This window comes from Vulpes lagopus, chromosome 2 (assembly GCF_018345385.1).
Source record: "Vulpes lagopus strain Blue_001 chromosome 2, ASM1834538v1, whole genome shotgun sequence".
Lineage (NCBI taxonomy): Eukaryota > Metazoa > Chordata > Mammalia > Carnivora > Canidae > Vulpes > Vulpes lagopus.
Genome location: NC_054825.1, coordinates 32,142,423 through 32,169,593, shown reverse-complemented (window position 1 = coordinate 32,169,593; position 27,171 = coordinate 32,142,423). Strand labels below are relative to the sequence as shown.

The window sequence follows — 27,171 nt, the reverse complement described above, 5'->3', positions numbered from 1 at the left end:
TATAGGCAAATCTATATATAGAGGAAATAGATTTGTGACTGCTAGGAACCTGGGGAAAGGGGAAATGGGAAGGGACTGCTAATCAGTATGGGCTTTCTTTTTAGGGTGATGAAAATGTTCTGGAATTAGTGTGATGATTACATAACTGAAATACCACTGAACTGTATACTTTAAAAGGGTGGCTTTTATGATATGTGAGTTACATTTAAATTTTTTTGGTAGGGCAGCCCCGGTGGCGCAGTGGTTTAGCGCTGCCTGCAGCCCAGGGCGTGATCCTGGAGACCCTGGATCGAGTCCCACATTGGGCTCTCTGCATGGAGCCTGCTTCTCCCTCTGCCTGTGTCTCTGCCTCTCATTCTCTCTCTGTGTCTCTATGAATAAATAAAATCTTTAAAAAAAAATAATAATTTTTTTTGGTAGAGGCATAGAATGGTTTCATAGCACAGGGGCACGGAAATAAGCATGTGAATAAAGAAATAGAGGGACCAGATGCTGAGAACTTGTAGACTGTCAGGAGTAAATTAGATGTGCCCTACCCCATAATATGGAATGAATTGTCACGGAAGTTTTTTCCTCTTTAAGAAGCCCAAACTGGAGACCCTAAATACTCTAGTAGCTTTGTGGTCTGGTTTGGTACAGGCCTCTTCGGAGGCAGAGTTGCTGATTAACATTAATATCTACATAATGGACTCTAGTGGGAAACATGCCATCAGCGTTCCAAGTCCCAACTCTACCTGTGCATAATTTCCCTCTTACAGCAGCACTTCCTCCTAGTTTGGTAATAACTGCTATGAGAAACTTGCCACTTTCCTGCAGGGAAGTAGGTTACTTTCAGAGTACTTTGGAATGGGGCAAAAACGATAAACCCATCAGAGATGGTGTTTACAATAGCATTGTAACTTAAGATTTATTATAACTAAGTATATGCTTTATTAAAAGGCAATTCTAGATTAAGATCTTTAATATGTTGTAAAAAAAAAAAAAGTAGACTATTTTCAGTTCTCTCTGCCTAGCTTTCAAGTCCCTATATGATGAGCTCCCATGTTATTGACCCCATCTTAGAGTCTATTTTGCCCATTCAGTGTTTCTACTATAGTCACTTTAGGCTCCCAACCCTCTGGCTCCTGGCATCACCTCCACCCTCCCAGTCTCCTTCCCAATCTCACCTATCCTGGTATATTTAGCTCTAATCCCAGGGAAAGAGCTTAAGGACTTTGATCTGAATGCCATTGTGCTATGTATGGACATTTTTTCCTTCTTTTTAAACCTCATGCACATAGATAAGTAATCATGAGGTGATCACATGTCAGCTTCTGTGTGCTGCTGGAGTTAGCACAACAAAGCTCTCAGTTTCATTTCTACTCACCACAATGGAAGGAAGGAAGAATATAGAAATGGGTAGTAGGATCAATCATTTGCTAGCAAAAAAAGGAGGCTGGGATTCCTCAATCATTTTGGAAACTGACCTGAAAGAACTGTTTTCCTTACTCCTGCCCAGGCAGAGTGTGGCCCAAGGGAGTAGGGAGGGGCCAGATGGAATCTATAGCCAGCAGTTTTCTGTTCCTAACAGTTACTCTTAAGTCCAGAGGGCATCTATTCCCAAATTCATCTGGGGGATAGCGGGAGCATGTTCCTTTTTATGCTGGGCCTAAGTGTGCCTATGAGCAGATGGATGAAGATTTTGCAAAACTTTAGTCAGGCATAACAAAACCTGAAGGGCTGGAGGAAGGGCTCTTTAGGTTCTTCCTAGCTTGATAAGTAGAGAACCTAATGTGTACTTGGTGGTCTGCAGAGTCCTAAGCAGAGAGCCCTAACAAAGATGATGTTTTTATTGCTTTTCAAAAATCTCTTCTTTCATATACAAACATTCCTTCAGTTAGGTCCTCTGTTATTTTAAATGTTGTCCTCTGGTCACAAGCAGGTATGGACCCATTTAGCCAAGATAAGCAGGCTGTCTCAGAACTTCCCATAGGGAAAATTAAAAAACTGACTCTCCTTGTTTCACATGGTATCTAGGTTGAGAACTCCAAGCACTAAGAGACACAGGATAAGGACGGGAGAGGCTGAGCCTTTTTGAGAGTCTACTCCTCTGCTGAATGCCACTTTGAAGGGGAAAAAGAAGTCGAATGGCAGTTTCCAGTCTATTCTAGGTTGGCCCCTTGGAGGCTCTGGCTTCTGGGTAATGTCCACAAAGGTCACAACAGTTGTCAAAGGTACTTCTGTTACTTGTTGGTAATCCTGTGGGAAGAAAGTCCATGACAGGTCAATACTTTACATAGCTTTCTAACTTAATTGTTATTACTTTCTCTGAGAAAGACCCAAACCAAATTGTTCCAAGCAGGCTATGCCTTTTTCTCATATTGGTCCTTTGTATGTAGTTCTCATTCTACGATATATAGGAAACAAATTTCTTAGCAGTAGTCCACGACACTAAACTGTGAATAGCTAGCTACACCTACATAAACGGCGAAAGACTGACTCTAGCTTCCCCCAAATGGGGAGTTGGCTGATATCAGAGAGGCCAGATGGTAGAACTGATGCTGTTACATGCTTAGCAGCTTTGCCTTATCAAGTCCCAGAAGACTACAGGCTCTGAAGTACACATGTGGAAATAATAGTGGCAATTCTATTCCATCTTCAATTGTAGAAAGAAATGTGAAACTTCATGGAAAAACAAAGAACTCCATCATGTAGATAAAAAGCCCATCAGCTTCACAGAATTTCAGGGTTAGAAAGGATCCTCTCAAACGCCCAATGATTCAAGTCAAATGAAACAGATGCTCCTGGAAGAAGGGATCTTATCAAGCTGATTCAAGTATTTGATCTAATATGTATCACTTTTGGTAGATACAGTTGTAGCCTGATAACTAAAACAAGTTTATCTAAAATGAATTCTTTTTGTTTTGACTCTGTAGTTACCAGACTTCTGATTATAATTCGACAGTGAATAACTATCTTGCTGAATAGGAAATGAGTATTTTCTCCACTTACCTTTGTTTACCCTGATGCTACATATTGCCTGTGGTCTTTGGCAACAGTAAATACCAAGCTCTGGAAACACAACTTTGCCAGGAATAACCTTTCTAGGTACTTAAAAAAGATGGGTATGAAGCCAGTGCTGTGATAATCTTACATGTCATATTAATTCTTTGGAATATTTTTTTTTAAGATTTTACTTATTTATTTGAGGGAGAGGGGGAGGGGGAGAGAGAGAGAGAGAGAGCGCACAAGCAGAGGGAGGGGCAGAGGGAGAAGCAGACTCCCCACTGAGCAGGGAGCCTGACGTGGGGTTCAATCCCAGGGCCCTGAGATCATGGCCTGAGCTGACAGATGCTTAACTGACTGAGCCACCCTGGAGCCCCTGGAATCCTTTTTTTTAAAGCTGTGAATTTCTGGACACCTGGGTAGCTCAGTTCTTGAGCATCTGCCTTTGGCTCAGGTTGTGATCCCAGGGTCCTAGGATGGGAGTCCCACATCAGGCTCCCTGCAGGCAGTCTGCTTTACCCTCTGCCTAGGTCTGTGCTTCTCTCTCTGTGTCTCTCATGAATAAAATCTTAAAAACAAAAACAGTGAAGTTCCTAAGAGACTTGGCACAAAAATAATATAGCTTTTGAGGCACTGAAAGAACCACATGCATTCTGGGACAGTCAGCTTAGGTTAAAACTGAAAAGGCAATCCTGACTCTCGCTAGGCACAGAAGACTGGCTGAAACTAACCAGACAAAGAAAATGGGGAGGCCAGGATTTAACATGATGGCAGGTATGAAGTAGGAACAGAAAGTGGCTACTAAATGATACCCTCTCAGTGTGATCAGGCAACTACCCCTTCTCTTGGACAATTTAAACAAGAGAAATTCTGGATTTAGGGACATTGGGCATGAAGAAGAGTAGAGCAACGAATAGAGCTAAACTTAGGAAAATTATTCAGTATAATGAAATCCCTTCCCCCATCTAGCTCCAAAATGCTGATAGATGGGGCTTAAAAAAAAAATATATATATATATATATACATATATATATATAATTTATTTATTTGAGAGAGAGCATGAATGCACAAGAAGCAGAAAGGGAAGAGGGAGAGGGAGAAGCAGGCTCCTGCTCAGCAGGGAGCCCGACTCGGGGCTCAATCCCAGGACCTTGGGATCATGACCTGAGCTAAAGGCAGACACTTAACTGACTGAGCCACCAGGCGTCCCTGATAGATTTTTTTAAAAGATTTTATTTATTTATTCATAGAGACAGACAGAGAGAGAGAGAGAGAGACAGGCAGAGACACAGGCAGAGTGAGAAGCAGGCTCCATGCAGGGAGCCCGATGTGGGACTGATCCCAGGACTCCAGGATCATGCGCTGAACTGAAGACAGACACTTAACTGCTGAGCCACCCAGGTGTCCCTGGAATGAGTATTTTTAATGAATCAGTAAAAAGGGAGCCCGACGTGGGACTTGATCCCGGGTCTCCAGGATCAGGCCCTGGACTGAAGGTGGCACTAAACCGCTGAGCCACCCGGGCTGCCCTGTTACCATACTTGTCAGTCAGGAATCAAGAGGGTCTTTTTCTGGAGAAAACGATCCATTTCAGCAACAAGTCAAAAAGATGACATCTGGCAGTTCCAAAACCCAAAAGCAGCTGCACCTAACTGCCCTACTGTGAAGGCCACCAGTCAGCAACTTTCATTCATGATCACAGAGCTTTCAATGAGCTTAACAGCTTACTCTTATGTTGGACAGACAGCTAGAGGTTGCCAGATGTGTGGGGGAAGGTTCTCACATTAAAGAGAAAAAGTATACCAAGTGAGCAGAAATAAATAAACTTAGAGGAAACAGAGAAGGAAAAATAAAGATGAAAAGTTAAGATCTTTATTTTTTTTAAAGTTTTATTTAAGTAATCTATAACCAAGGTGGGGCTTGAGCTCACAACCAAGAGTCATGAGCTCTTCCAACTAAGCCAGCTCAGTGCCCCAGATCATTAAATTTATATAAGAAAAGGTTTTTATAAAATGAAACAAAATAAGAGCTCTTAGATTTTAAAAATGTGATAGAAAAAAAATCAGTAAAGTTAAAAAAGAGGGGTACCTGGGTGGCTTAGTGGTTGAGCATCTGTCTTTGGCTCAGGTCATGATCCTAGGTTCCTGGGATCAAGACCCACATTAGGCTCCCTGCAGGGAGCCTGCTTCTCCCTCTGCCTATGTCTCTGCCTCTCTCTGTGTCTCTCATGAATAAATAAATAACATCTTAAAAAAAAAAAAAAGAAGTTAAAAAAGAAAGGTGGGAACTCTCCTCCTAGAAAGAACAAAAAGGTAAATAAATAGACAATATGAGAGAACAGAAAAAGATTGGAGAACCAATCTAGTGACCCTTTAACAGATTAACAGGAGTTACAAAAATAGGGGAGAAAACTGTGTGTGTGTGTGTGTGTGTGTCTGTGTGTGTGTGTGTGTGTGTGTGTGGTTAATTACTAAACAAATAGTAATAACTGAAAATTCTCAGAGCTTTCAGTATAAAAATAATCCCCCAAATTGCTTGGCATAATGGAAAAAAAATGAAGAAAAAAACCTACCCAAGGCATAACATTTTAGAAGCTTCAGACTACTAGGAGCAAAAGATCTTAAAACAGCTTTTGAATGGTACTGAAAACTAGAAGACAATAAAAGAATGCCTTCAAATTGTGAGTGAAAATCATTTCCAATCTGGAATTCAATCTAGAATACCTGATCAAATAAGCAATCATAATTGATATAACAGTGATGATGATAGTTGAATAAAGCTATCCTTAGACATGTGAATTAAAGAAAATGTGCCTTTTTTTCAAAGAAGTTATTAGATTTTGAGCTCCATCAAAACAAAAGAGTAAACCAAGAAGGAAAAAGTAGTGCCCAGTAAACAGTGAATCTAACACAAGACGCAAGAGGAATTGCTAGAATGACAGGAAAGTTCCATAACAACTGGTGGGCAGTAAGGAGTTTATACTACACCAGGTAATGGAGGTTGCCATGAAGAAAATATATAGGAAAATTAGAACTGATAGTATCACATGGCAAGTTGAACTGCATTGAGAGAAATTTTACAAAGATATCGGAGAGTGTGAGACATCTTAGCATTTAAGCTCAAAGAAAACTAAAGAAATGAAACGGGATAATTACTAATTTCAGAAGTAAAAAATTTCACAAAAATTTAATGACTTGGCTCAGCATATTTATGTAATCATAATAATGAAACACAATATTGATTTAATAAAATATTTTTACTTAACATACATTGGGAGTGTAGTGGGAGGAGGAAAAAAAAGAGCTAAACTCACCAAAATAGAAGTCCATAAATTATCCACAAACTCATAATTCAAGAGATAATCATTCAATATTGCTTAGAAGCAAGGCAAGAGGGAATATAGCATTTTATTTTTTTGTTAAGAGATCCTCTTTTCTGGCATTTCTTTACCTTAAAAACATATATATATTATTTTGATAAATTATACAACTATTAATTAATTTGATAAATTATACCATTATCTAGCATTAGTCCAATCTGCAGGGGAACTCTGAAATATAAAGTAGGTTTCACAGTCCCAGCAAGTTGTATTATCCCAATCCAAAGCAAGGGGGCTGAGTTTTTCTATTCCTGCATCTTTCAGGCATTGGTTAAGGGCCATTTGGGAGATGTATATTTCCAGGCATTTTACAGGCAAAGTGGGTTCAAGCAGGGTGAAAGCAGTTTTCTACAACAGACATAACAAAACAAAACAAAACAGAAAGGGTTAGAAAACCTCAGGCATACCCACTAAAGTAAAAAAAGGAGGGTGAAAAACAGAAAAATAATTGCAAAAAGCAAAATTATTTCAACAGGGTATGAAATGCCCAAACTGAAAACTATCCATTATCCTTGGCTCATTCTTCCTCAACTTCCATGTCCTAGCAGTCAAGTCCTATCTGTGGCATCCCTAACTCTATCTACTTTCTGCAGCCCTCACAGCCCCCACCTGGGCCTATGTTATCAGTATCTCTTGATGAATTTTTTTGTAACAGTGTTTCTAAATTTTACCTCAGTATTGCCACCCTACACCTTCTGTAAGGCAGGGATGATATCTACTTGTTTACCATGCATCAAACCTAGAGCATCAGCCATAGTACTTGGCACAAACTAGGCACTCAATAAAGATTTTTTTCTTTGACAAATGAGTAGAGGTATTTTTGGAGAGAAGGAACTAATACAAAGTAGCAAGAGGTAATAAGACACAAGGAAGAAAGTATGCCATAGCTATTTAATAGTCAGCAATTATAGACTGACCCTTTATTCTCCTAACACTGTAATTAGAATCCCTAAAGGCTGTGCCTCCCTCCTTCCTTCTTTCCTTTATTTATTAATTTAAAGATTTTGTTTATTTATTCATGGGAGAGAGAGAGCGAGAGCAAGCGAGAGAGAGAAAGAGAGAGAGAGAGAGAAAGAGAGAGGCAGAGACACAGGCAGAGGGAGAAGCAGGCTCCATGCAGGGAGCCCGATGTGGGATTTGATCCCAGGACTCCGGGATCATGCCATGAGCCAAAGGCAGACGCTGAAACCGCTGAACCACCCAGGCATCCCTCCTATATTTATTTATAAACTAATATTTCAAGTGAAATGTTTTTTTCTTCATGTATTAAGAATATTGCCTCCATAATTGTGTGGAGGTTTGGAACAAATACAGTCTAGTAGACAATCCAGTAATTAAAAGGAACTTGAATGCACTTGCCAGGTCACTGGATACTACTGAATGTTATTGATCCATTTTAGATCTTTTTTTTTTTAAGATTTATTTATTTATTCATGAGAGACACAGAGAGAGGCAGAGACATAGGCAGAGGAAGAAGCAGACTCCCTACGGGGAGCCTGATGCAGGACTCGATCCCAGGACCCCAGGATCACAACCTGAGCCAAGGGCAGATGCTCAACCACTGAGCCACCCAGGTGCCCCTAGAATTTGTGTTTTAGTATCACAAGAAGAACAAGGTTGTTGTTGTTTTTAAAGATTTTATTTATTTGAGAGAGAGAAAGAGAGAGAGAGAGAGCAGGGAGGGGTAGAGGGAGGGGGAGAAGTAGACTCCCCGTTGAGCAGGGAGCCAGACTCAGGGCTCAATGACAGGACCCTGGGATCATGATCTGAGCTGAAGGCAGACATTTAACCCACTGAGCCACCTAGCTGCCCCAAAGAACAAAGTGGCTTTTTTTTTTTTTTTTTTAAAGAACAAATGTGTTACACATAAATTCTGAAGTACCAAGTTTTCTATTTGCTTTTCAAAAGTTATATATAAGCAAAATTAGAGAATTCATTCTAGTGAATGTGTAGCAAGAATACTGGAAAAAAAAAAACTCAACCCTCAAAGTCTGGTCATATGTCTTTTATCAAAACAAACAAAAGACACACAGCCAAGTCAGCACATTTCTTTTAATGTGGATCCAGTTCTGTTATGTATGGTTGACTTATTTCTACTTAAACGATAATATTTTATGATGTTTACTTCGGAAATTACTACCAATAATTTTGTTTTAACACTTTGTAAGGTTTCTTTTTAAGATTTTATTTATTCATTCAAGAGAGATACAGAGAGAGAGGCAGGGACATAGGCAGATGGAGAAAGCAGGCTCCATGCATGGAGTCTGAGGCGGGACTCAATCCGAGGACCCCAGGATCATACCCTGAGCTGAAGGCAGATGCTCAATCGCTGAGCCACCCAGGCGGCGCTTGAAACCTTCTTGATACACTACTTCTATGGAAATTTGGAACCAATAAAGTTATGATAATAAAAATAGCAGTGATGATATGATTAGCAATATTTACTGAATATTCACTATGTGCTAGGAAATTTGCTAAGTGTTTTACTTTTATGATCTCATTTAATCTGCACAATCCAATGAAGTATTATTAAACTCCATTTTATAAATGAGAAAATTTAGATTTAGAGAAATAAAATAACTTGATTTAGATCTATGTCTGACTGACTCAATGCCCATGCTCCCTAAACTGCTCAGACAATAGGTCTCCTAGATAATCTAAAAAGCTTGATGATCCATTTAAAGATAAAGATGAACTGAATATTAGATCCTGTGATGCTACATTGTCTTATCATTCATTAAGAGATAGAGGCAAATAGTGCTTGATTGAAAAAGGAAGACTTTAGTGACAAACTTTACAGGCTCTCACAGTGATCTAACGGTGGTGATATTCTCCAAGACATCAACAGGTAAGAGAAATAGAACTCCTTACTAATCCAGCCACTTCCTAGTCCTTTTCCTTATAGCAATTATCTCTAAAATCAGTAAATTTCATTCTTATTTTGTTTAGTGTTCTTTACCTTTCCTAATATAGTTCTTAGCCTGGTTTAAGAAATCAATAAATCCCTTGAAACTATATAAAGGACATTGTATGTTTGTGTTTTTCTAGCAGGAGAAGAGCTTTCAACAGATTCTCAGTGGGTCCGTAAGATTAAAAACCTTTATGATAGACTGGGGGCTAGACTGGCAATTATACTAGCATATGCTATGACTGATATATAAAACACTGCCAACTTTTAATTATAATGAATAAAATAAATTATTAAATAATACAATATAATTAGCTTTAAAATGTAGTCAGAGATGTATTTCCTAAAGGTGTTTTTCAAATTGCAAATTGTGATCCTTTAGTGTCTAGCATTAAACAAATAACAAAATCAACTACAACAGAATAGATAATATCACACAGTGCGTTGCATAAAATGTTTTCTAAAACTTTTGTGTCAGTTTTATATATGTGTGTGCTATAATGTGGGTTGTGTTGTAAAATATATTCCTGAGGGGGCGCAGGTGGTTTGGCGCTTGCCTTTGGCCCAGGGGCGCGATCCTGGAGACCTGGGATCGAATCCCACATCAGGCTCCGGTGCATGGAGCCTGCTTCTCCCTCTGCCTATGTCTCTGCCTCTCTCTCTCTCTCTCTCTGTGACTATCATAAATAAATAAAAATTAAAAAAAAAAAAATTTAAAAAGATGTCAGTGAAATAAGATTTTCAAATGAGTTAAAGAAAACAAATATGTTAAAGAGTAAATGTGGTTCAACATCATGTATCAAGGAGATATCTCAAGGCGTTATACATTTTAACATATAGAACAGTGAGCATAACTTTCACAAGTTCTTAAAAAAAGATGTAAAAAGAAAACACTCAGTGAACTAAGTAAGGTTCTTCTATACAGGTTATTAAGAACTACAGAAGAGGGTGTACCACTGGTGGCCCAGCGGTTTGGCGCCACCTTCAGCCTGGGGCCTGGTCCTGGGGGCCCGGAATCGAGTCTGGCGTCAGGCTCCCTGCACGGAGCCTGCCTCTCCCTCTGCCTGCCTGTCTCTCTCATTATCTCTCTCTCTGTCATGAATTTAAAAAAAAAAAAAAAAAAAAGAACTACAGAAGAGGGATGTCTGGGTGGCTCAGTGGTTGAGCATCTGCCTTTGGCTCAGGTTGTGATCCTGGGGTCCTGGGATCAAGTCCTAAATCAGGCTCCCCGCATGGAGCCTGCTTCTCCCTCTGCCTGTGTCTCTGCCTTTCTCTGTTTGTCTCTCATGAATAAATAAATAAAATCTTAAGAAAAGAGAACTACGGAAGGGGGCCAAATAATTCTATAGTCTTATCATTCATTAAGAGATAGAGGCAAATAGTGCTTGATTGAAAAAGGAAGACTTTAGTGACAAACTTTACAGGCTCTCACAGTGATCTAACGGTGGTGATATTCTCCAAGACATCAACAGGTAAGAGAAATAGAACTCCTTACTAATCCAGCCACTTCCTAGTCCTTTTCCTTATAGCAATTATCTCTAAAATCAGTAAATTTCATTCTTATTTTGTTTAGTGTTCTTTACCTTTCCTAATATAGTTCTTAGCCTGGTTTTAAGAAATCAATAAATCCCTTGAAACTATATAAAGGACATTGTATGTTTGTGTTTTTCTAGCAGGAGAAGAGCTTTCAACAGATTCTCAGTGGGTCCGTAAGATTAAAAACCTTTATGATAGACTGGGGGCTAGACTGGCAATTATACTAGCATATGCTATGACTGATATATAAAACACTGCCAACTTTTAATTATAATGAATAAAATAAATTATTAAATAATACAATATAATTAGCTTTAAAATGTAGTCAGAGATGTATTTCCTAAAGGTGTTTTTTTTCTTTCCCTTTTTTTTTTTAAGATTTTATTTATTTATTCATGAGAGATAAACAGAGAGAGACAGACACAGGCAGAGGAAGAAGCAGGCTCCATGCAGGGAGCCCGACGCAGGACTCGATCCTGGGACTCCTGGATCAGGCCCTGGGCTAAACGCAGGTGCTAAACCGCCGAGCTACCCAGGGCTCCCCCCTCCTAAAGGTGTTTTTCAAATTGCAAATTGTGATCCTTTAGTGTCTAGCATTAAACAAATAACAAAATCAACTACAACAGAATAGATAATATCACACAGTGCGTTGCATAAAATGTTTTCTAAAACTTTTGTGTCAGTTTTATATATGTGTGTGCTATAATGTGGGTTGTGTTGTAAAATATATTTCTTACCATGGATGACAGCCAACAAAGATCGAAAAACACTGCTCTAATGCCTGCTTATACTTTTGATTTTTTGCTTGAAACCTTCTTCTTCTTCTTCTTCTTTTTTTAAAGATTTTATTTATCTATTCATGAGAGACAGAGAGAGAGGCAGAGACACAGGCAGAGGGAGAAGCAGGCCCCATGCAGGGAGCCCGATGTGGGACTCAATCCTGGGACCCGAGGATCATGCCCTGAGCCGAAGACAGGCGCTCAACCGCTGAGCCACCCAGGCGGCGCTTGAAACCTTCTTGATACACTACTTCTATGGAAATTTGGAACCAATAAAGTTATGATAATAAAAATAGCAGTGATGATATGATTAGCAATATTTACTGAATATTCACTATGTGCTAGGAAATTTGCTAAGTGTTTTACTTTTATGATCTCATTTAATCTGCACAATCCAATGAAGTATTATTAAACTCCATTTTATAAATGAGAAAATTTAGATTTAGAGAAATAAAATAACTTGATTTAGATCTATGTCTGACTGACTCAATGCCCATGCTCCCTAAACTGCAGACAATAGGTCTCCTAGATAATCTAAAAAGCTTGATGATCCATTTAAAGATAAAGATGAACTGAATATTAGATCCTGTGATGCTACATTGTTCTTATCATTCACTTGTTTTGGTTTTGACTGATCCAGAAACTCTGCAAAAGTAGTTGTTTTTTTCTAGAGATAACTTTCTTTTTAAATTAAAAAAAGTTTAGGGATCCCTGGGTGGCGCAGCGGTTTGGCGCCTGCCTTTGGCCCAGGGCACGATCCTGGGGACGCGGGATCGAATCCCATGTCGGGCTCCTGGTGAATGGAGCCTGCTTCTCCCTCTGCCTGTGTCTCTGCCTCTCTCTCTCTCTCTGTGTGACTATCATAAATAAATAAAAAATTAAAAAAAAATAAATTAAAAAAAGTTTATATTCAGATAGGAGACATATTGTATCTCATTCACTCCCAAACTTTTTTTTTTCTTTTTTTTAAGATTTTATTTATTTATTCATGAGAGACACAGAGAGAGAGAGGCACAGACACAGGCAGAGGAAGAAGCAGGCTCCATGCAGGGAGCCTGACATGGGACTCGATCCTGGGTCTCCAGGATCACACCCTGGGCTGAAGGTGGTGCTAAACCGCTGAGCCACCTGGGCTGCCCATTCATTCCCTAATTTAAAGATCCCTTTAAAGGCTCAATTAGTATAAATTATAAGCAGCAGAGTACTATATTAGTAAATCCTATTTACTTCATGGGTTTGTTGTGAGAATGTAACATTTATTTTATTTTATTATTTTTATTTAAGTTTTTTTTTAAGATTTTATTTATTTATTCATTCATGAGAGACAGAGAGAGAGAGAGAGAGAGAGAGGCAGAGACACAGGCAGAAGGAGAAGCAGGCTCCATGCAGGAAGCCTAATGTGGGACTCGATCCCAGGTCCCCAGGATCAGGCCCTGAGCTGAAGGCGGTGCTAAACCGCTGAGCTACCCGGGCTGCCCTGTAACATTTATTTTAAAAGATTTATAGGGATGCCTGGCTCAGCAGTTGAGCGCCTGCCTTTGGCCCAAGGAATTGGGGTCCCGGGATTGAGTCCCACATCGGGCTCCCTGCATGGACCCTTGGGGACTTTACAAAAATTTTGCTACTTCACTTTTTATAGTGAGAGGAATTTAAAATGTTTCTAATGCTACATTGGTATGATGAAGTCATTCCGATAGTTCAGTTCAAAATTTAACCAACCATTGAGCAGCTCCATTCCAATGGTCATAAACATAAATGCTTACTGCTCTAAGCAGATAACCCGAATGAGAGAATGGGATGGTTAAGGGTGGGTAGGCATAGGTTGTGTGAAAGGGGCACTCTATTTAAAAGAGGAAACCATCATTTGATGACAAGAAATTTTATGCCCTGCAGGAGTATAGAATCGGTATTGCTAGATCTAAAGAGAAGTCAGAAATCTGGATGTCAACATGAAATCTCCTGATTTTTAAATGTTGGCACAAATTTAAAAAAACAAAAGAAAACACTATGGGCAAAATAAAACAAGTGTATAGGCTAACTCCAGCCCATGGCCTACAGTTTGCCACCCAGATTTATTTTTATGCCATCACTTAGATACACAAAGCTGACTGAGACAGCCCATATGAGACTGCTATCAACTATGCAGCCAGTGGGTAGGGAGAAAATCACAGAACATATATCTTCTGAAAGTATAACTCCTTTTCTTTTCTTTTCCTTTCTTTTCTTTTCTTTTCTTTTCTTTTCTTTCTTTCTTTCTTCTTTTTTTTTTTTTTTACTGTAGACTTTGGGAACATGTACACTAGCTTTCTTTGAATAGTCTCTTGCTATTCTGAGAAAAAAACTTCACAGGAAGTCCTGAGAAACAAGCCTGTGTAGATAAGGATTTTTTTTTTTTTTAAATTTTATTTATTTATGATAATCACAGAGAGAGAGAGAGGGAGAGAGAGAGGCAGAGACACAGGCAGAGGGAGAAGCAGGCTCCATGCACCGGGAGCCCGATGTGGGATTCGATCCAGGATCTCCAGGATCGTGCCCTGGGCCAAAGGCAGGCGCCAAACCGCTGCGCCACCCAGGGATCCCATAGATAAGGATTTAAAGTTAAGGACGACTAATCAAATTATAATCACATAAAGAGAAAGTGAGTATGTTTATAGGACTTCAGGAGAAAATTTCCACTCATGACTGAAGAAGTAAAAAAGTCTTTCAATACAGATGATAAAATTGTCTGATACAAATAAATATTTGTATTTGCTTAACTTTTCTGATATGACACTATTATTACACAACTCCTTTTATGTTTTTTTTTAAAGATTTTATTTATTCATGGAAGACACAAAGAGAGAGGCAGAGACACAGGCAGAGGGAGAAGCAGGCTCCCTGCAAGGAGCCCGATGTGGGACTTGATCCTGGGTCTCCAGGATCACATCCTGGGCTGAAGGTGACGCTAAACCCCTGAGCCACCCAGGCTGCCCTCCTTTTATATTTATAGGGGTATGGCAACTTTCATGACTGTGAGTTTCTCAAGTTAGCCCTTAAAGTGAAGATTTTTGTATAGTAAAAATTCCCTTTGCAAAGCCTTTAAATCATCCTAAGGACATGATTTTGTATATCGCATACTACCTCTCAGTAAGTTCAACACAGTTAATTTTTGTTCCCTGATTGGAATAGATATTGTCTTTAGTTATACATGAATGAAGCAGAGCTGAAATTCTCAATTGTCGACCACTTAAGCCAATAAGATGTGAATGACTGTAGGGTGATTTTGTAGAGGGGGAAAACTAACCAAAAAGCTAACCTCTACTAAATACTAGAAAATGATAACAATTAAAACATCTACACAAGAGAGGCACTGGGTTGCTTCTATGCTTAAGAGAACCAGAGATTCAGAGAGAAAAAGAACAGTCCTGTGGGTATCTTCCTAAACTATACAGATACTTCCAAATATACAGTTTAGAAAAACAAAACAATATATTCAGTGTAGAATCTGTAACAGATTAGAAGGGTAGAATCTATTGGAAATAGGGCTATTTTATTCAGTAAACCAATACAGAGAAAAATGGAATGCTCTCAAAGGTTCTGGTAACCTGAGTATTAACACTATTTGTAGGTAAGAGCTAAGGTACTCAACACCGTTGTAAGAAGGAGCTAAAGATATTTTATTTCTGGCCTACATGTAGTCTCTAGTTTATTTCTTTTCTGTGATGTCAATGCAATGACTTACAGGTAATAATTTTAGATACTAAAATCAAGGCAGATGTTAACACATATCATAAATAACAGGTAGATGTTTACTACATAGTAAAATTATTTTAATGGAGTGCAATCAGTCATGAATTGATGACTATAAACTAGCCCCAGCAACATCTTTAAGCTATCAACAGACTCAGAGACTTTGACAGTGTGTGACTGTCATACTGAATGCATAGTTAGGGAAAATGTTTTCTGTAGTTAAATCAACTGGTAAAGTAACACTGGTATGATGATTGAAAAGAAATTAACCTATACTATACTAGGTTCAGGAAATTAAAAGAGAAAACAAACTAGGGAAAAGGATATAGACTGTATTTATCATGACAACATGCTAATTTCAATAACTAGGCAGGAAGGATTGACTTAAAGAGTTATTCAGCTCACTCTAACCAAATGTTAGCTGGCAGCATAAACTGGTTCTCATTGTTAAAGTGGTCTGCTTATCATGTAGCTGATAAGACAATCTGGGTATTGAGAGGCTTAGTGGTCCTTTATGAGCCATGACTTACCTTTATGGATTGGCACTGGTATAGGAATCGGGTTCCTGACACATGAGCTTGTGGGTTGGACTGGAGGCCTATATACGCCCACAATACCTGGATCTCCAGGGAAACTGGTATGATACAGCAGGAAGTACAATGCATAGCCTGTAGAAGGGTAAAGAAGCATCTGCTTGAATTGCTTGCTGATGATTGCCTATAGTCAGTTACCATGCATTAAGTAACCATTGTTTCTTAAACATTATATGTAACAGAGAAAGTAATATGATTTAGAGAAAAGAATGTAGAAGTTCACAATAGATCATATCATTGTCCTGGATCTTAACAAATTAATATTCTAAAATGGGAATGACTATTATAGAGATTTAAAAAATGTGAGTTCACATACAATGCTTATAAGAAGTGCTCCATGAGTGGTGCATAGTCAGTGTTGTGGAATGCCAGGAGTAACAGCCATTTCTGGTTGAGGATGGCTTCGTGGGACTAAGATGAGTAATGTTTGACTAGAAGAAATGGTGATTAAAGGAAAATTCAGGTAGAGAGATGGCATATAAAAAGGTGTGCAAGTAGAACAGCACATGATGCCATGGAGGGACAATCATTGATTAATCTGAGTAATAGTTACTGAGTATATTCTATGTGCCAGGCATGATGAAGGCACTGGCCTTGAGCAGACCACTTAAGTAAAGCAAAGGATTTGGACACAGAAGCAATGAAATGTTAAAGAAGACATTTCAGAGTTTGATAATGAAGTCCAACCAAGCAGTATGACTCTAGGAGGATTAATTCCAAGAAGTAAGAAGGATTGACAGAAGTGAGTTACTATAACTTAGCAGATACAAACTATCCTCAAATATGCCTGTGTTTTTCCGGTCTTTTTTTTTTTTTTTTTTAAGATTTTACTTATTTATTCATGAGAGACACAGAGAGAGAGAGGCAGAGACACAGGCAGAGGGAGAAACACGCTCCATGCAGGTAGTCTGACGTGGGACTCAACCCCGGTCTCCAGGATCATGCCCTGGGCTGGAGCCGGTGCTAAACTGCTGAGCCACCCGAGCTGCCCATCTTATACCTTTTTATAGTAAGGCTCAGATTCTGGCAATAACATATAAACTAGGAATGGGGGAGACAGATCATATTTAAGTTTACTTTATTTATTTTTAAAGATTTTATTTATTTATTCATGAGAGAGAGAGAGAGAGAGAGAGAGAGGCAGAGACACAGGCAGAGAGAGAGGCAGGCTCCATGCAGGGAGCCTGACATGGGACTCAATCCCGGGTCTCCAGGATCAGGCCCTGGGCTGAAGGCGGTGCTAAACTGCTGAGCCACCTGGGCTGCCCCTTAAGTTAATTTTATTCAGGAACTATCAAACTGTTTCTCAAAGTGGCCACATCACCTGCAGTTCCGCCAACAATGTGTTAAGGTTCCAGTTTCTCCACATTATTGACAGCACTTGTTAGTGTTTGTCTTCCTAAGTATAGCCATCCTAGGGATGCCTGGGTGGCTCAGTGGTTGTCATAACAGTGCTGGGGAAGGGGAGAAGGGCACTTCCAAAATAATCACTAAGAAGAAAGGCCTTTCAAAGTCTGAACCAAAACTGAAAGGTTAAAAAATATAAATTGAGGGATCCCTGGGTGGCGCAGCGGTTTGGCGCCTGCCTTTGGCCCAGGGCGCGATCCTGGAGACCCGGGATTGAATCCCACATCAGGCTCCCGGCGCATGGAGCCTGCTTCTCCCTCTGCCTGTGTCTCTGCCTCTCTCTCTTTCTCTCTGTATGACTATCATAAATAAATAAAATTAAAAAAAAATATATATATATAAATTGATATCTTTCACAATAGAAAAATCAGTATCCACATGGCAAAAGACCAAAACCAAAACCAAACCAGAAACAAAGTCAAAAGACAAATGACAAACTGGAAAAAAAAAATCTGCAAATCATACCACAGAAAAAGGTCCATTTCTCATTTCCTGTAAATAAGACTAGTAATTCAATAAAAATGGGCAAGGAATATAAATAGATAATAGTGAATAAAATACAAACTGTTCAACTATATGTCAAAATAATCTTACAGTAAGAGAAGTCTAAGACTATACTGGGGATACTATTTTTCACTCATGAAAAAAGATTAAAAAGTTTCATGACATAGTGTTGATGAGAGTAGAAGGAAAAAGTGGTCTCACATATGAATGATGGGACCGTAAATTTTAAGTATGGGGAATAAACTGAAATTATTAAAATTTTAAATCCATATACCTTTGATCTGGCAATTCTAGAAGTTATCATATAGGTTTATTCTTTAATGTACAAACTGGTGCCTGAACTAGGTTACAAAATACAAAATGTCGCATTGTGTATAATAGCAAAAGACTGCAAACAACCTGAATGTTCACCAAAAACTCTGGCTAAAAAATTCTGGTTCATCTATGTAGTAGAATACTATGCAGCTATATTACCCAAAGAATGAGGACGCATATTATGTACTGATAAAGAAGAAACTCTAAGATCAAGTGAAAAAACGCAAGGTAGCAGAGCAGTGTTTATGATATTATACCATTTGAATAAAAAAAAAAGAGTACCTGAGTATTTACTTGTGTGACTATGCAGGATCTAATTTCAGTTGTCTATGTGGGAGGGAAGAGCTATTTGCGAGAGAGATTTTTATTTTGTACTTTATGAATTTTGAGCCAAGTGTATGCATTACTTATACAGAAAAATAATTTAAAATTAGAAAGGAAAATTAAATTTAGTATGGCTGACTAAAGTGAGGAGATAGGGGGTAGGCAAAAGAGAAAGAAGACAGACTAGTACAGTAGATTTACTTCTTTCACCTGGGCTGGAGTCAAGAGATATACCTGTTAAAATGGATCTAGAGGCCACCAGAAAAATTAAAAACAGAAATAGCTAAGTGTGGCTCTTTCCATGGCAGGGGATCTTGGGGTTTTTATTCTTCATTTAATATCACTATACATGGTTTGATTTTTTTAACCTGATAATGTATTTTTATTAAATGTAAATATGTAAACTTTTATAACAGAAAGAATACAATTTCAATCTGAAAGAATCTGTGTTGACCATCATTCAGGAATATAAGAGAATATTTGAAATACATATGAAATAAATTTTTCTCTTATGAGTAAGTTGATTTTGAACCACAGAATAATCTCTACCTTCAAGTATTTTTCTACCTTTAATTTTTTTTTTCCAAGTAAGGAAAATAAGTTAGGTATAAACCTAACCTGAAATAATGACTTCAAATGGGCATGATTTCTTGTATTCTTCCTTTTATGACAACTATATTATCTTCCTTCTATGAGTTACATCATCTACAGAAACAGGGTTGGTTTTAATTTTAATATCCATAGTTTACACACAAATGGGGAAAGTGAATCTTTGTGAGAATGTGTATTTCTCTCCTTACTGAAACACTGCAGTTCCTGCTGAGAATCCGTATCCACTCTCTCTTTTGGGCTGGGTCAGCATTACCAAAGATGGCAACATGTTCTGGGCTGGTCTTTCCATGAAGAGTCTCATAAATCTCCTGCTGTAAGTGGCTGCAGTCCATCTTTTTCAACCTGAAATGAAACACCACGGAGGCTGGAGTCCCATGCTAACATATTAATCCAAACGTTAAAAAATAGTATTATAAAATAAATTGGAGAAAATAATCCTATTAGATAAAAAAAGACTGTCAGAAAACTTTTAGCAATATTAATATTTTTTATTTTTTTAGCAATATTAATATTATTTAGATTATAAAACTACTTCTAACTAGCACTGTCATTCAAAATATAAAAGTTGTTACATCAACATATTCCCTACAGAGACAAAATTATGGGAAATGATGAAGAAGCAAAGAATTACCTGAACTTGCATCCAGATATTGCATTCACTCCAAATTGTACTTCATGTCTCTTAACAGAGCAAATTCCATCACCCTTACTTTGCATGAGGGTGATCTGAGGTGGAAAATAATGGTCAAGGAGAGTATAACGGAATAAAAAGAAGGCAGACTGGAAAATCTATGCTCTTGTTTCCTTAACACTTTATTTTACCAATGTCATAACATTGTTCAAGTCACAAATTTTTTTCCCTCTAGTAATTAAAAAACACACAGACAGGGATCCCTGGGTGGCGCAGTGGTTTGGCGCTTGCCTTTGGCCCAGGGCGTGATCCTGGAGACCCGGGATCGAATCCCACATCAGGCTCCCAGTGCATGGAGCCTGCTTCTCCCTCTGCCTATGTCTCTGTCTCTCTCTCTCTCTCTCTCTGTGACTATCATAAATAAATAAAAATTAAAAAAAAATTAAAAAAAAAAAAAAAAAAAAAAAAAACACACACAGACAGTAACTGTTCTCCCAAAAATGGCTAACCACATAGCAGTATATAAATATTTCATTAAAGCAAACAGAAATGAGTCATGATCCTTTACCTTCAGCCAGTTGAACATGCATCTATAGCCTTTGTTTAGTAACAATTCTGAAAACATAGTTTATTAATGGTTCGGTAAAGAAAATCCTGAATATCTAAAAACTCAGGGGACCTCAGAAATGGGAAATCCAAAAGATCAGCAGCTGCAGCTTTTCTCATTAGGCTGCAACAGGCTACCCAGCTACAAAAAGGATACAGAGTGACTTATATCACCCGTTAGGGCCAAAAGTGGCTTCCCAACAATATAGCCAGGATTCCCACTTCTAAGACTAGTAAGAGAAGCAGCTTTGTTCTGTTGAAAAGCCTGCAGAAAGAGTGAAAGAAAGGCACTTACAGAGAAAAGCATGCTCTCCCACCTTCCACTGCTTGGCTTCATACCCTTCTTTTTTTTTTTTTTTTTTCTTTTTTTTCTTCTTTTTCTTTCTCTCTCTCTCTCTTTTTTTTTTCTTTTCATACCCTTCTTTATGGCAATGAAGTAAGTTAGCTGCACTGAACACTCTGGCTCCCTTCCACAGTTAAGCATACTGCAGAAATTTCTTGCAAAGCTTCCGTGTTTTACTTTTATTCACTAAAATAGATTGTGAGTGATCTGAAAATTGAAATTACTACATGCTACTTCTACCAAGGATTACAACCAAGGATCAACCAACTTCGTTTCTCCAAAATTACTATCAATTGAGGGCTATGTTCAGCCTGGCTGAAATAAGAGGAATTTAAACATAATTTAAAATATTTTTTAATGAACTACAGATGTTCCAGAGACCAACTCTGAGAGACATGAGATTTGGTTGATCATTTGAGGGCAGAGTTGAGAAGAAACCAGATTCTGCTGGGTTCAAAAAGAAGAAAGCCAAAACATAGTGATCAAGATCGGAAAGTTAGATTAAGTGGGAAATGAATAAAATGTCTAATGCCATCACATTATATTTTGACATATTCATAAATACATACAGGCAAAAATTCATTATAAGCACATAAACTCAAATGAGAAATATAAAGAGTAAAAGTGAAAAACAAACAATAACCTGCTGAATGCCCAGAAATATGAAAAAAAAGCTGGTTTAAGAATTTCTGTGGGAGGTTCACTGAATTTATGATTCAAAGTGACTTATTTAAAGAACAAGTTTGGATTTGAGACTAAAGTCCTGCTTCATTGGGGGGTCAGATAATCAGAGAAAATATTACTGAATAAACATTGTTGAATCTCTATCACTTGCAGTTAAATTATCAAATACTAAATGTTGAGGCCTCAACTAACAAACTGAAGTAGGCCTTCTTGTTCTTTTTTTTTTTTTTTAAGGCTGGGCATGGATCCCTAGGCCTTCATATTCTTAATCTATTTTTCATGCATCATAGAAGCACAGGAACTATTTCTAATCCAGTATTTCCTCCCCTCTTAATCCCCTATAGAAAAAGGGCCCTAACCCTGAAGCGAATGAGAAAGTGTTGCTGTAAGGAAGTGCCTGGCTCGATAGTCAGGTTGGTTTGTCCAAAACTGACAGAGACTTTCTGGATTCCCAAAGTCCCATTGGTTTCTATCTCATAGATGACCTGAAATACAAAAGTAGAATCAATTAATAAAAATTATTCAATGGGCCAATTATACAGATTTTCTGTCTTGAAGAGTTTTATTATAACTAAATGAGGGTACAAAAAAAAATGAGGGTACAGCATAGTGACTATAATTTATAAATTGTAATTAAATTTATAATTTAGTATTATATACTTGAACGTTGCCAAGAGAGAAGATCTCAAAAGTTCTCATTGCAAGGAAAAAAGTGTAACTGTATGCTGATGAATATCAACTAAACTTACTGTGGAAATCATTTCACCATATATGTGTATGTGTATATATGCATGTATGTGTGTGTATGAAATCATTGTGTTGTACATCTAAAACTAATATGATGTTATATGTCAATTATATCTCAATTAAAAAAATAACTGAATGAGTAAAACTAAACAAGTAATCTTAAAAATGCCAAGCACAAATACCATGAAAAGACAGACTATGTATTATATTTACAGATGTAAAAAGAGACTGGACAGAGCTCTTTGAAATGGTTCATGGGAGAAATTCATTTATGATAAGAACTGAAAGGGAAGAAAGATGAGTTTTGATTGTGTGCAGAGGTGAGTGGAGAGGGAGCATGGATAGCTGGTTTCCTTGGCTCTCCAATGTCTGAGGATGAATGAAGATAATAGCTGGAGATGGGGGTCATAAGCAATTAAAGATAACATTAGATTTCTAAGCACTCTTTAAAATGATGCTTAAGGTTATTCTTCCTCCTGCAGGGTGATCAAAAGGGAGAATGGAGGACAAGAAGTTGACTCTTCTATTTCAGATGATACTGATTTTGTTAATAGAAAAAATGTAATAAGAGCTACAATAAACTGCAAATGGGTAAAGAAAGAAGAGTCAGAAGTAACTGTAATATTTTGGACATGAAATACTGGAGGATGGTAGCAATGGAAACTGAAACATGATTAAGGAAGAAGGTAATGGGCGCAATTCTTGACATGTTAAGTTCCACACACAAAAATTCATGTGGGGTTGGTCTGGTACTTAAATAGAAGATGAGGCACTTCTGATAATGTTGATCAACATCAGTCCAGAATCTGAGGTCAGCGTCCTCACCTGGGAAACCACATTCTGACAAGTGTTTCCAGACAAGAGAGGAGAACCAGCTTGTGAGACAAGGGTTACAGGAACCTGGAACTAGCAAGGGAAAAGAAGCAAATCAACTGAAATCGAAAGCAGTGTTTTCTCTCCTAGCTACATATTACGCTGAAATGAGTATTTTTCATTTTTGATCACCACCTTCCTCTCTCCTTCCATTGCCAGCCTACACCTTAAGATAAAAAATCATTACTTCTCAAAATCATATTTCTCAGAACATTAATTCTACTACATATAAAATTAAAGTTCCATGGTCAAATAAATTTCACAAATTTTTTCTTAACTTTTTTTCTTAACTTTTTATTTTAAGTAATAAAAGTCTACACTCCATGTGGGGCTTGAACTCACAACCCCAAGATTAAGAGTTGCAAGCTCTACTGATCCAGTGAGGCACCCCCAAATAAATTTTAGAAATATCATATCCGATATTCCTCTCTTGGAGAGTACCAAGTCCCTTTAGCACAATAAAGACTCTAAGAAGTCCACGCTATAGTATTTAATTTTACGTAACCCAATGTTTCACAAACTTATCTAACATATTTTATTTCATGTGGTGCTTATTAATCATATAGAACATACATGGGAAAAAATGTTTTGGATTTGCACTTAACAGTTTGATACATCACACATAATAGACTTCCTTTCACAATTACAGTCCAGACTGAAATTGCCTCTGATGCAAAGGGACCAAATAGTCTTCTTCCTTTTCCCTGATAAACAGTGTCTTACCTTCATATTCTGCAGATCAGTCATACCTCTTGGAACCTAGAATAAGAGGACAGCAAGAATCATGAGTGTGCATACACCCCCGAGAAAACCTCCAGGAGCTTGTGGTTTCACATGTGGGGAGGAAAAATCAACATATTAGATTCTTCTCTTCTACCTGATTCTTCTTTATACTAAAACGCTATGAGTAAAGCTGAGGGGATGTTGGGCAGCAACACATCTACTCTGAGCAGAGCTCTACTTGAATGACAAAAGCAAGAGGTTTTGGTGAAATAGTGAAATGTTATCCCCTGACACTCTCTCAAGCTAATCTCATTAGCCAGGAGGATAAATCTCTTAACCCAGATGTGTATCTCCCACCTCTTTCATCTTTCTTTAGATGGGGCTTCTGGGCCCAGTTTTTTATGTAGTTCTTAGGCATTCTGACTTTCAGTTCAGTGCCTTTTCCACAACCCAATAGCAGAAAGCATGCTGACTTTATATCCCCAATGGTGACGGCAGGGAGGGAAGGGACACCACCTTCAAGACTGTGAAGTTATAGTAAGAGGCAGCATTGAGGGCTGGATCCGAGGTGCAGCTACTTGTCAGGTTCTTGAAGAAGCGAGCACAGGTGGTACTTTTACTCTCCAGGAAACCTTAGAACAGAAAGAATTAAGGGAGTGATAAAAGAGAATGCCTATTTTATTTTTATGAAAAGCAATCTGGAAAAAAAAAAAAAAAAAAAAAAGAAAAGCAATCTGTTTTTATTTTGTCTTTTTAAACGGTTTCTAAGAAAGCCTATTTTATTTTATTTTATATTTATTTTTTTTTTTAGAAAGCCTATTTTAAATAGCAAAAAATTGGCACTTCTGTTTGAGACTCACCAGCAGGATTGCTCTCAGCACAGAACCCCCCAGCTCCAACTCCTGCAGGCTGCCTCAGCAAGCTGATTACAGACCACTCCGGGAAGTATGTCAAAATGGGGTCCCCAGCCTGAACAAAGTATGGTAGAAATTTATTCACAGTGAGCTTGGAATGAATGCCACGAGAAAAGAAAAAGTAGAAACAAAATTAACTCAAGGGCTTGTGAATGTGGATAATACTGTCTTCTAAAAGAGCTGACAATGGTTGACCTAGTTGAAGGGGGGGGGTACCTCAAAGACACCAGGGTCAACTGTCAGCCATGAGGGAAAAAACACATAACAATCCCATCCCTATCCCTAGGCTCACCTTGTAATGAGGTGGTGGGGACTGGGTTTGGATTGTTGAAGTGAACGATCCCCCTCCAAACTCTGTAGCCAGGGCCTCGAAGTGGGTTGCGTTGACCTTCTGGAGCTTCTGGAAATAGTTTAATTTTGCTGAAATTTTTTTTTTTTAAAGAAAAATAAGTTTAGATAAAAGAAAAACATTTATTTAAAAATATCTGGTACACCAAGTAAATGCTTTTAAAAAGTATCCTTATCGGGGCATAATACACACACAACAAAGTTTGCAAATACACTCATCTTAAGTGTAAATTCAAAAGAATTTTTACATATTACTATACTTTTATTCCTACTACTCAGATTAAGTTTTAGAACATTTCATGAGAAGACTCAGTAACACTCCACTTTCAAAGATAAAAATTCTGATTTTATCACTTACTATATATGTAATATGTTAAAAGAACTATTGTTTTTTATCAAGATCTAAGAGGGAGCAGGGTCCCTGCGTCTCCCTCTGCCTGTGTCTCTGCCCCTCCCTCTGTGTCTCTCATGAATAAATAAAATCTAAAAAACAAAACAAAACAAAAAAGATCTAAGATAAGAATATGTCCAATGAATGCCAAGCAGTTCCAAGTGCCTAATGCCAGGAAAGTGAGTGATTAGTAATCTGTGATGAAAACAGAAGGTCCAAAATTGCTCACATTTGCCCCATACCAGATGAATCTCTAGTTCAACAAAATGGTACTGTTTCTGTCAGGACATGGCAAAGCTGGAGATAACATTCAATCTGTCTTCTCCTTCCTGTTTCTTTTAAACTTCAACTTGCCATTCCTAATAATGTTTCCATCTCTCAAGTATATGAATTGGTTTATGTCTTTCTCCTTTCACTTCATACTTTCTACATTTAAAATTTCAGACACTCCAATGAGGTATATTCTGTAACGATTCTATAACTTCTATTATAACAGTATAAAAATCTATTCAAGTTCCTACAGCCATCTCCTTACAGCTAACAGGAATGATTGAAATTAAAGTTCTGTATGGGTTTTCTGTCCACAGCCAATAGGGCATAAGAAATTGCAAATGTTCACTAATAAAAGAGAGGGGGCAGGTGGAGAGGTACAAGAGGGCAGATGACAGAAACTCAAAGACAACAGAAAAGTTTAAAAACAAAAATCCAGACACAAAGCCAATTTTCAACAAATGTTAGGTAACAAGAAGAACAGCCAACACATTTCTACTCACAGTTGTTCGCAAGGACACAAAACTGCTTAATTCCACTTGAATCCATGAAAACCCTTGAAGGAAATGGGGAATTACTCCTGAAGATAAGAGAGTTGTCCACACACATCCAACTTGAAGACCTGAGAGTAAACAGAATGAAGAACAGACACATTTAGAAGCGGAGCGTTAGGTCCAAAAAGGTGCGGCACGGCGGTCCGTCGAGGTCTAGGAGAAGCCTCCTCGGGCAGCCCTAGGACAGCAAAGAGGTCCTGTTCTATCGGACAGCCCTGCTCTAGAGAATCCAAGGGGGAACCTCCCTCCTGGGAAAAACCAAGGCAATTCCACTTATAGAAGTGGAAGCGGGCGGGAGGCAGGAAAGGCAACTCTTCTTAGTTCCAGATATGACCTATCCTAGGGTCCCAATCTCCTTTAGTATTCATCCGGCACATGGCAGCTCACCTCACGCTGCCTGGAAGGCAGAAGGAAAAAACCGTCCTCGGGTGCAGAAGATAGCAGTCCTTGTCGCAGCAGCAATTTATGTCGCAGGTACCAGGAGTCAAGTCACAGACACAGACAGGTAAGGCTATGAAGACAATGCAGAGCAGAGGATGGGATGAGGGTTCCCAAACTTCCAAGCGCGAACCCCCTCTGCCGACAGCCCCCCTCCTCACTTTGCGGAATTCACTTTGTCCACAGAATTTTATCTCTAAGCCAGTGGTTTCCATCCCCACATCTCCTCCCCTCACCTGGGAACAGGTGTACGGTCCCATTTCCAGGTGCAGAGAGGGTCACGGCCGTAGGGCCCAACGTAGAGATCCCAGGTACAGGCCACGGAGTTTCAGACCCCTCCGAGGAGGACTGAAGGGTCCCGCCCGGCGACCCCGGCCCCGCGTCCGAAGGGGTGGGCACAGGCGCTGAAGGAGAGGAAGCGGGCTGAGGCCAGACGCCCCCGGGGAGCATCAGGAAGAACACCTGCAGCAGCTCCAGCTGCGAGGTACACATGGGGCGGACTGCACAAGGGGCAGTCGAGACCCCCACGAGTTTAAAGTGGGCTGCGGCGGTCGCCAGGCGCTCGGCTAGAGGGTGGA

The 27,171-nt window shown here is 38.7% G+C and overlaps 1 protein-coding gene across 2 annotated transcripts; it reads right to left on the bottom strand.

The window, feature by feature from the left end:
* Positions 1–308: 308 nt before the first annotated feature.
* Positions 309–27,171, bottom strand: TCTN3 (tectonic family member 3). Of its 2 annotated transcripts, none has more exons than XM_041746681.1 (14): positions 26,830–27,171; positions 26,543–26,666; positions 26,105–26,223; positions 24,885–25,012; positions 24,539–24,647; positions 24,195–24,310; positions 23,679–23,714; positions 22,908–22,988; positions 21,695–21,820; positions 20,466–20,573; positions 19,703–19,797; positions 19,260–19,413; positions 15,847–15,984; positions 309–2,238 (listed from the first exon to the last, which is right to left on the bottom strand). In XM_041746681.1, exons 1-14 carry the CDS (start codon positions 27,083–27,085, stop codon positions 2,002–2,004), a joined length of 1,827 nt encoding a protein of 608 aa, XP_041602615.1. In that variant the 5' UTR covers positions 27,086–27,171; the 3' UTR covers positions 309–2,001. The 2 variants fall into 2 exon arrangements, with proteins under 2 accessions (XP_041602615.1, XP_041602616.1); XM_041746682.1 differs by lacking the exon at positions 309–2,238 and adding an exon at positions 6,337–6,712.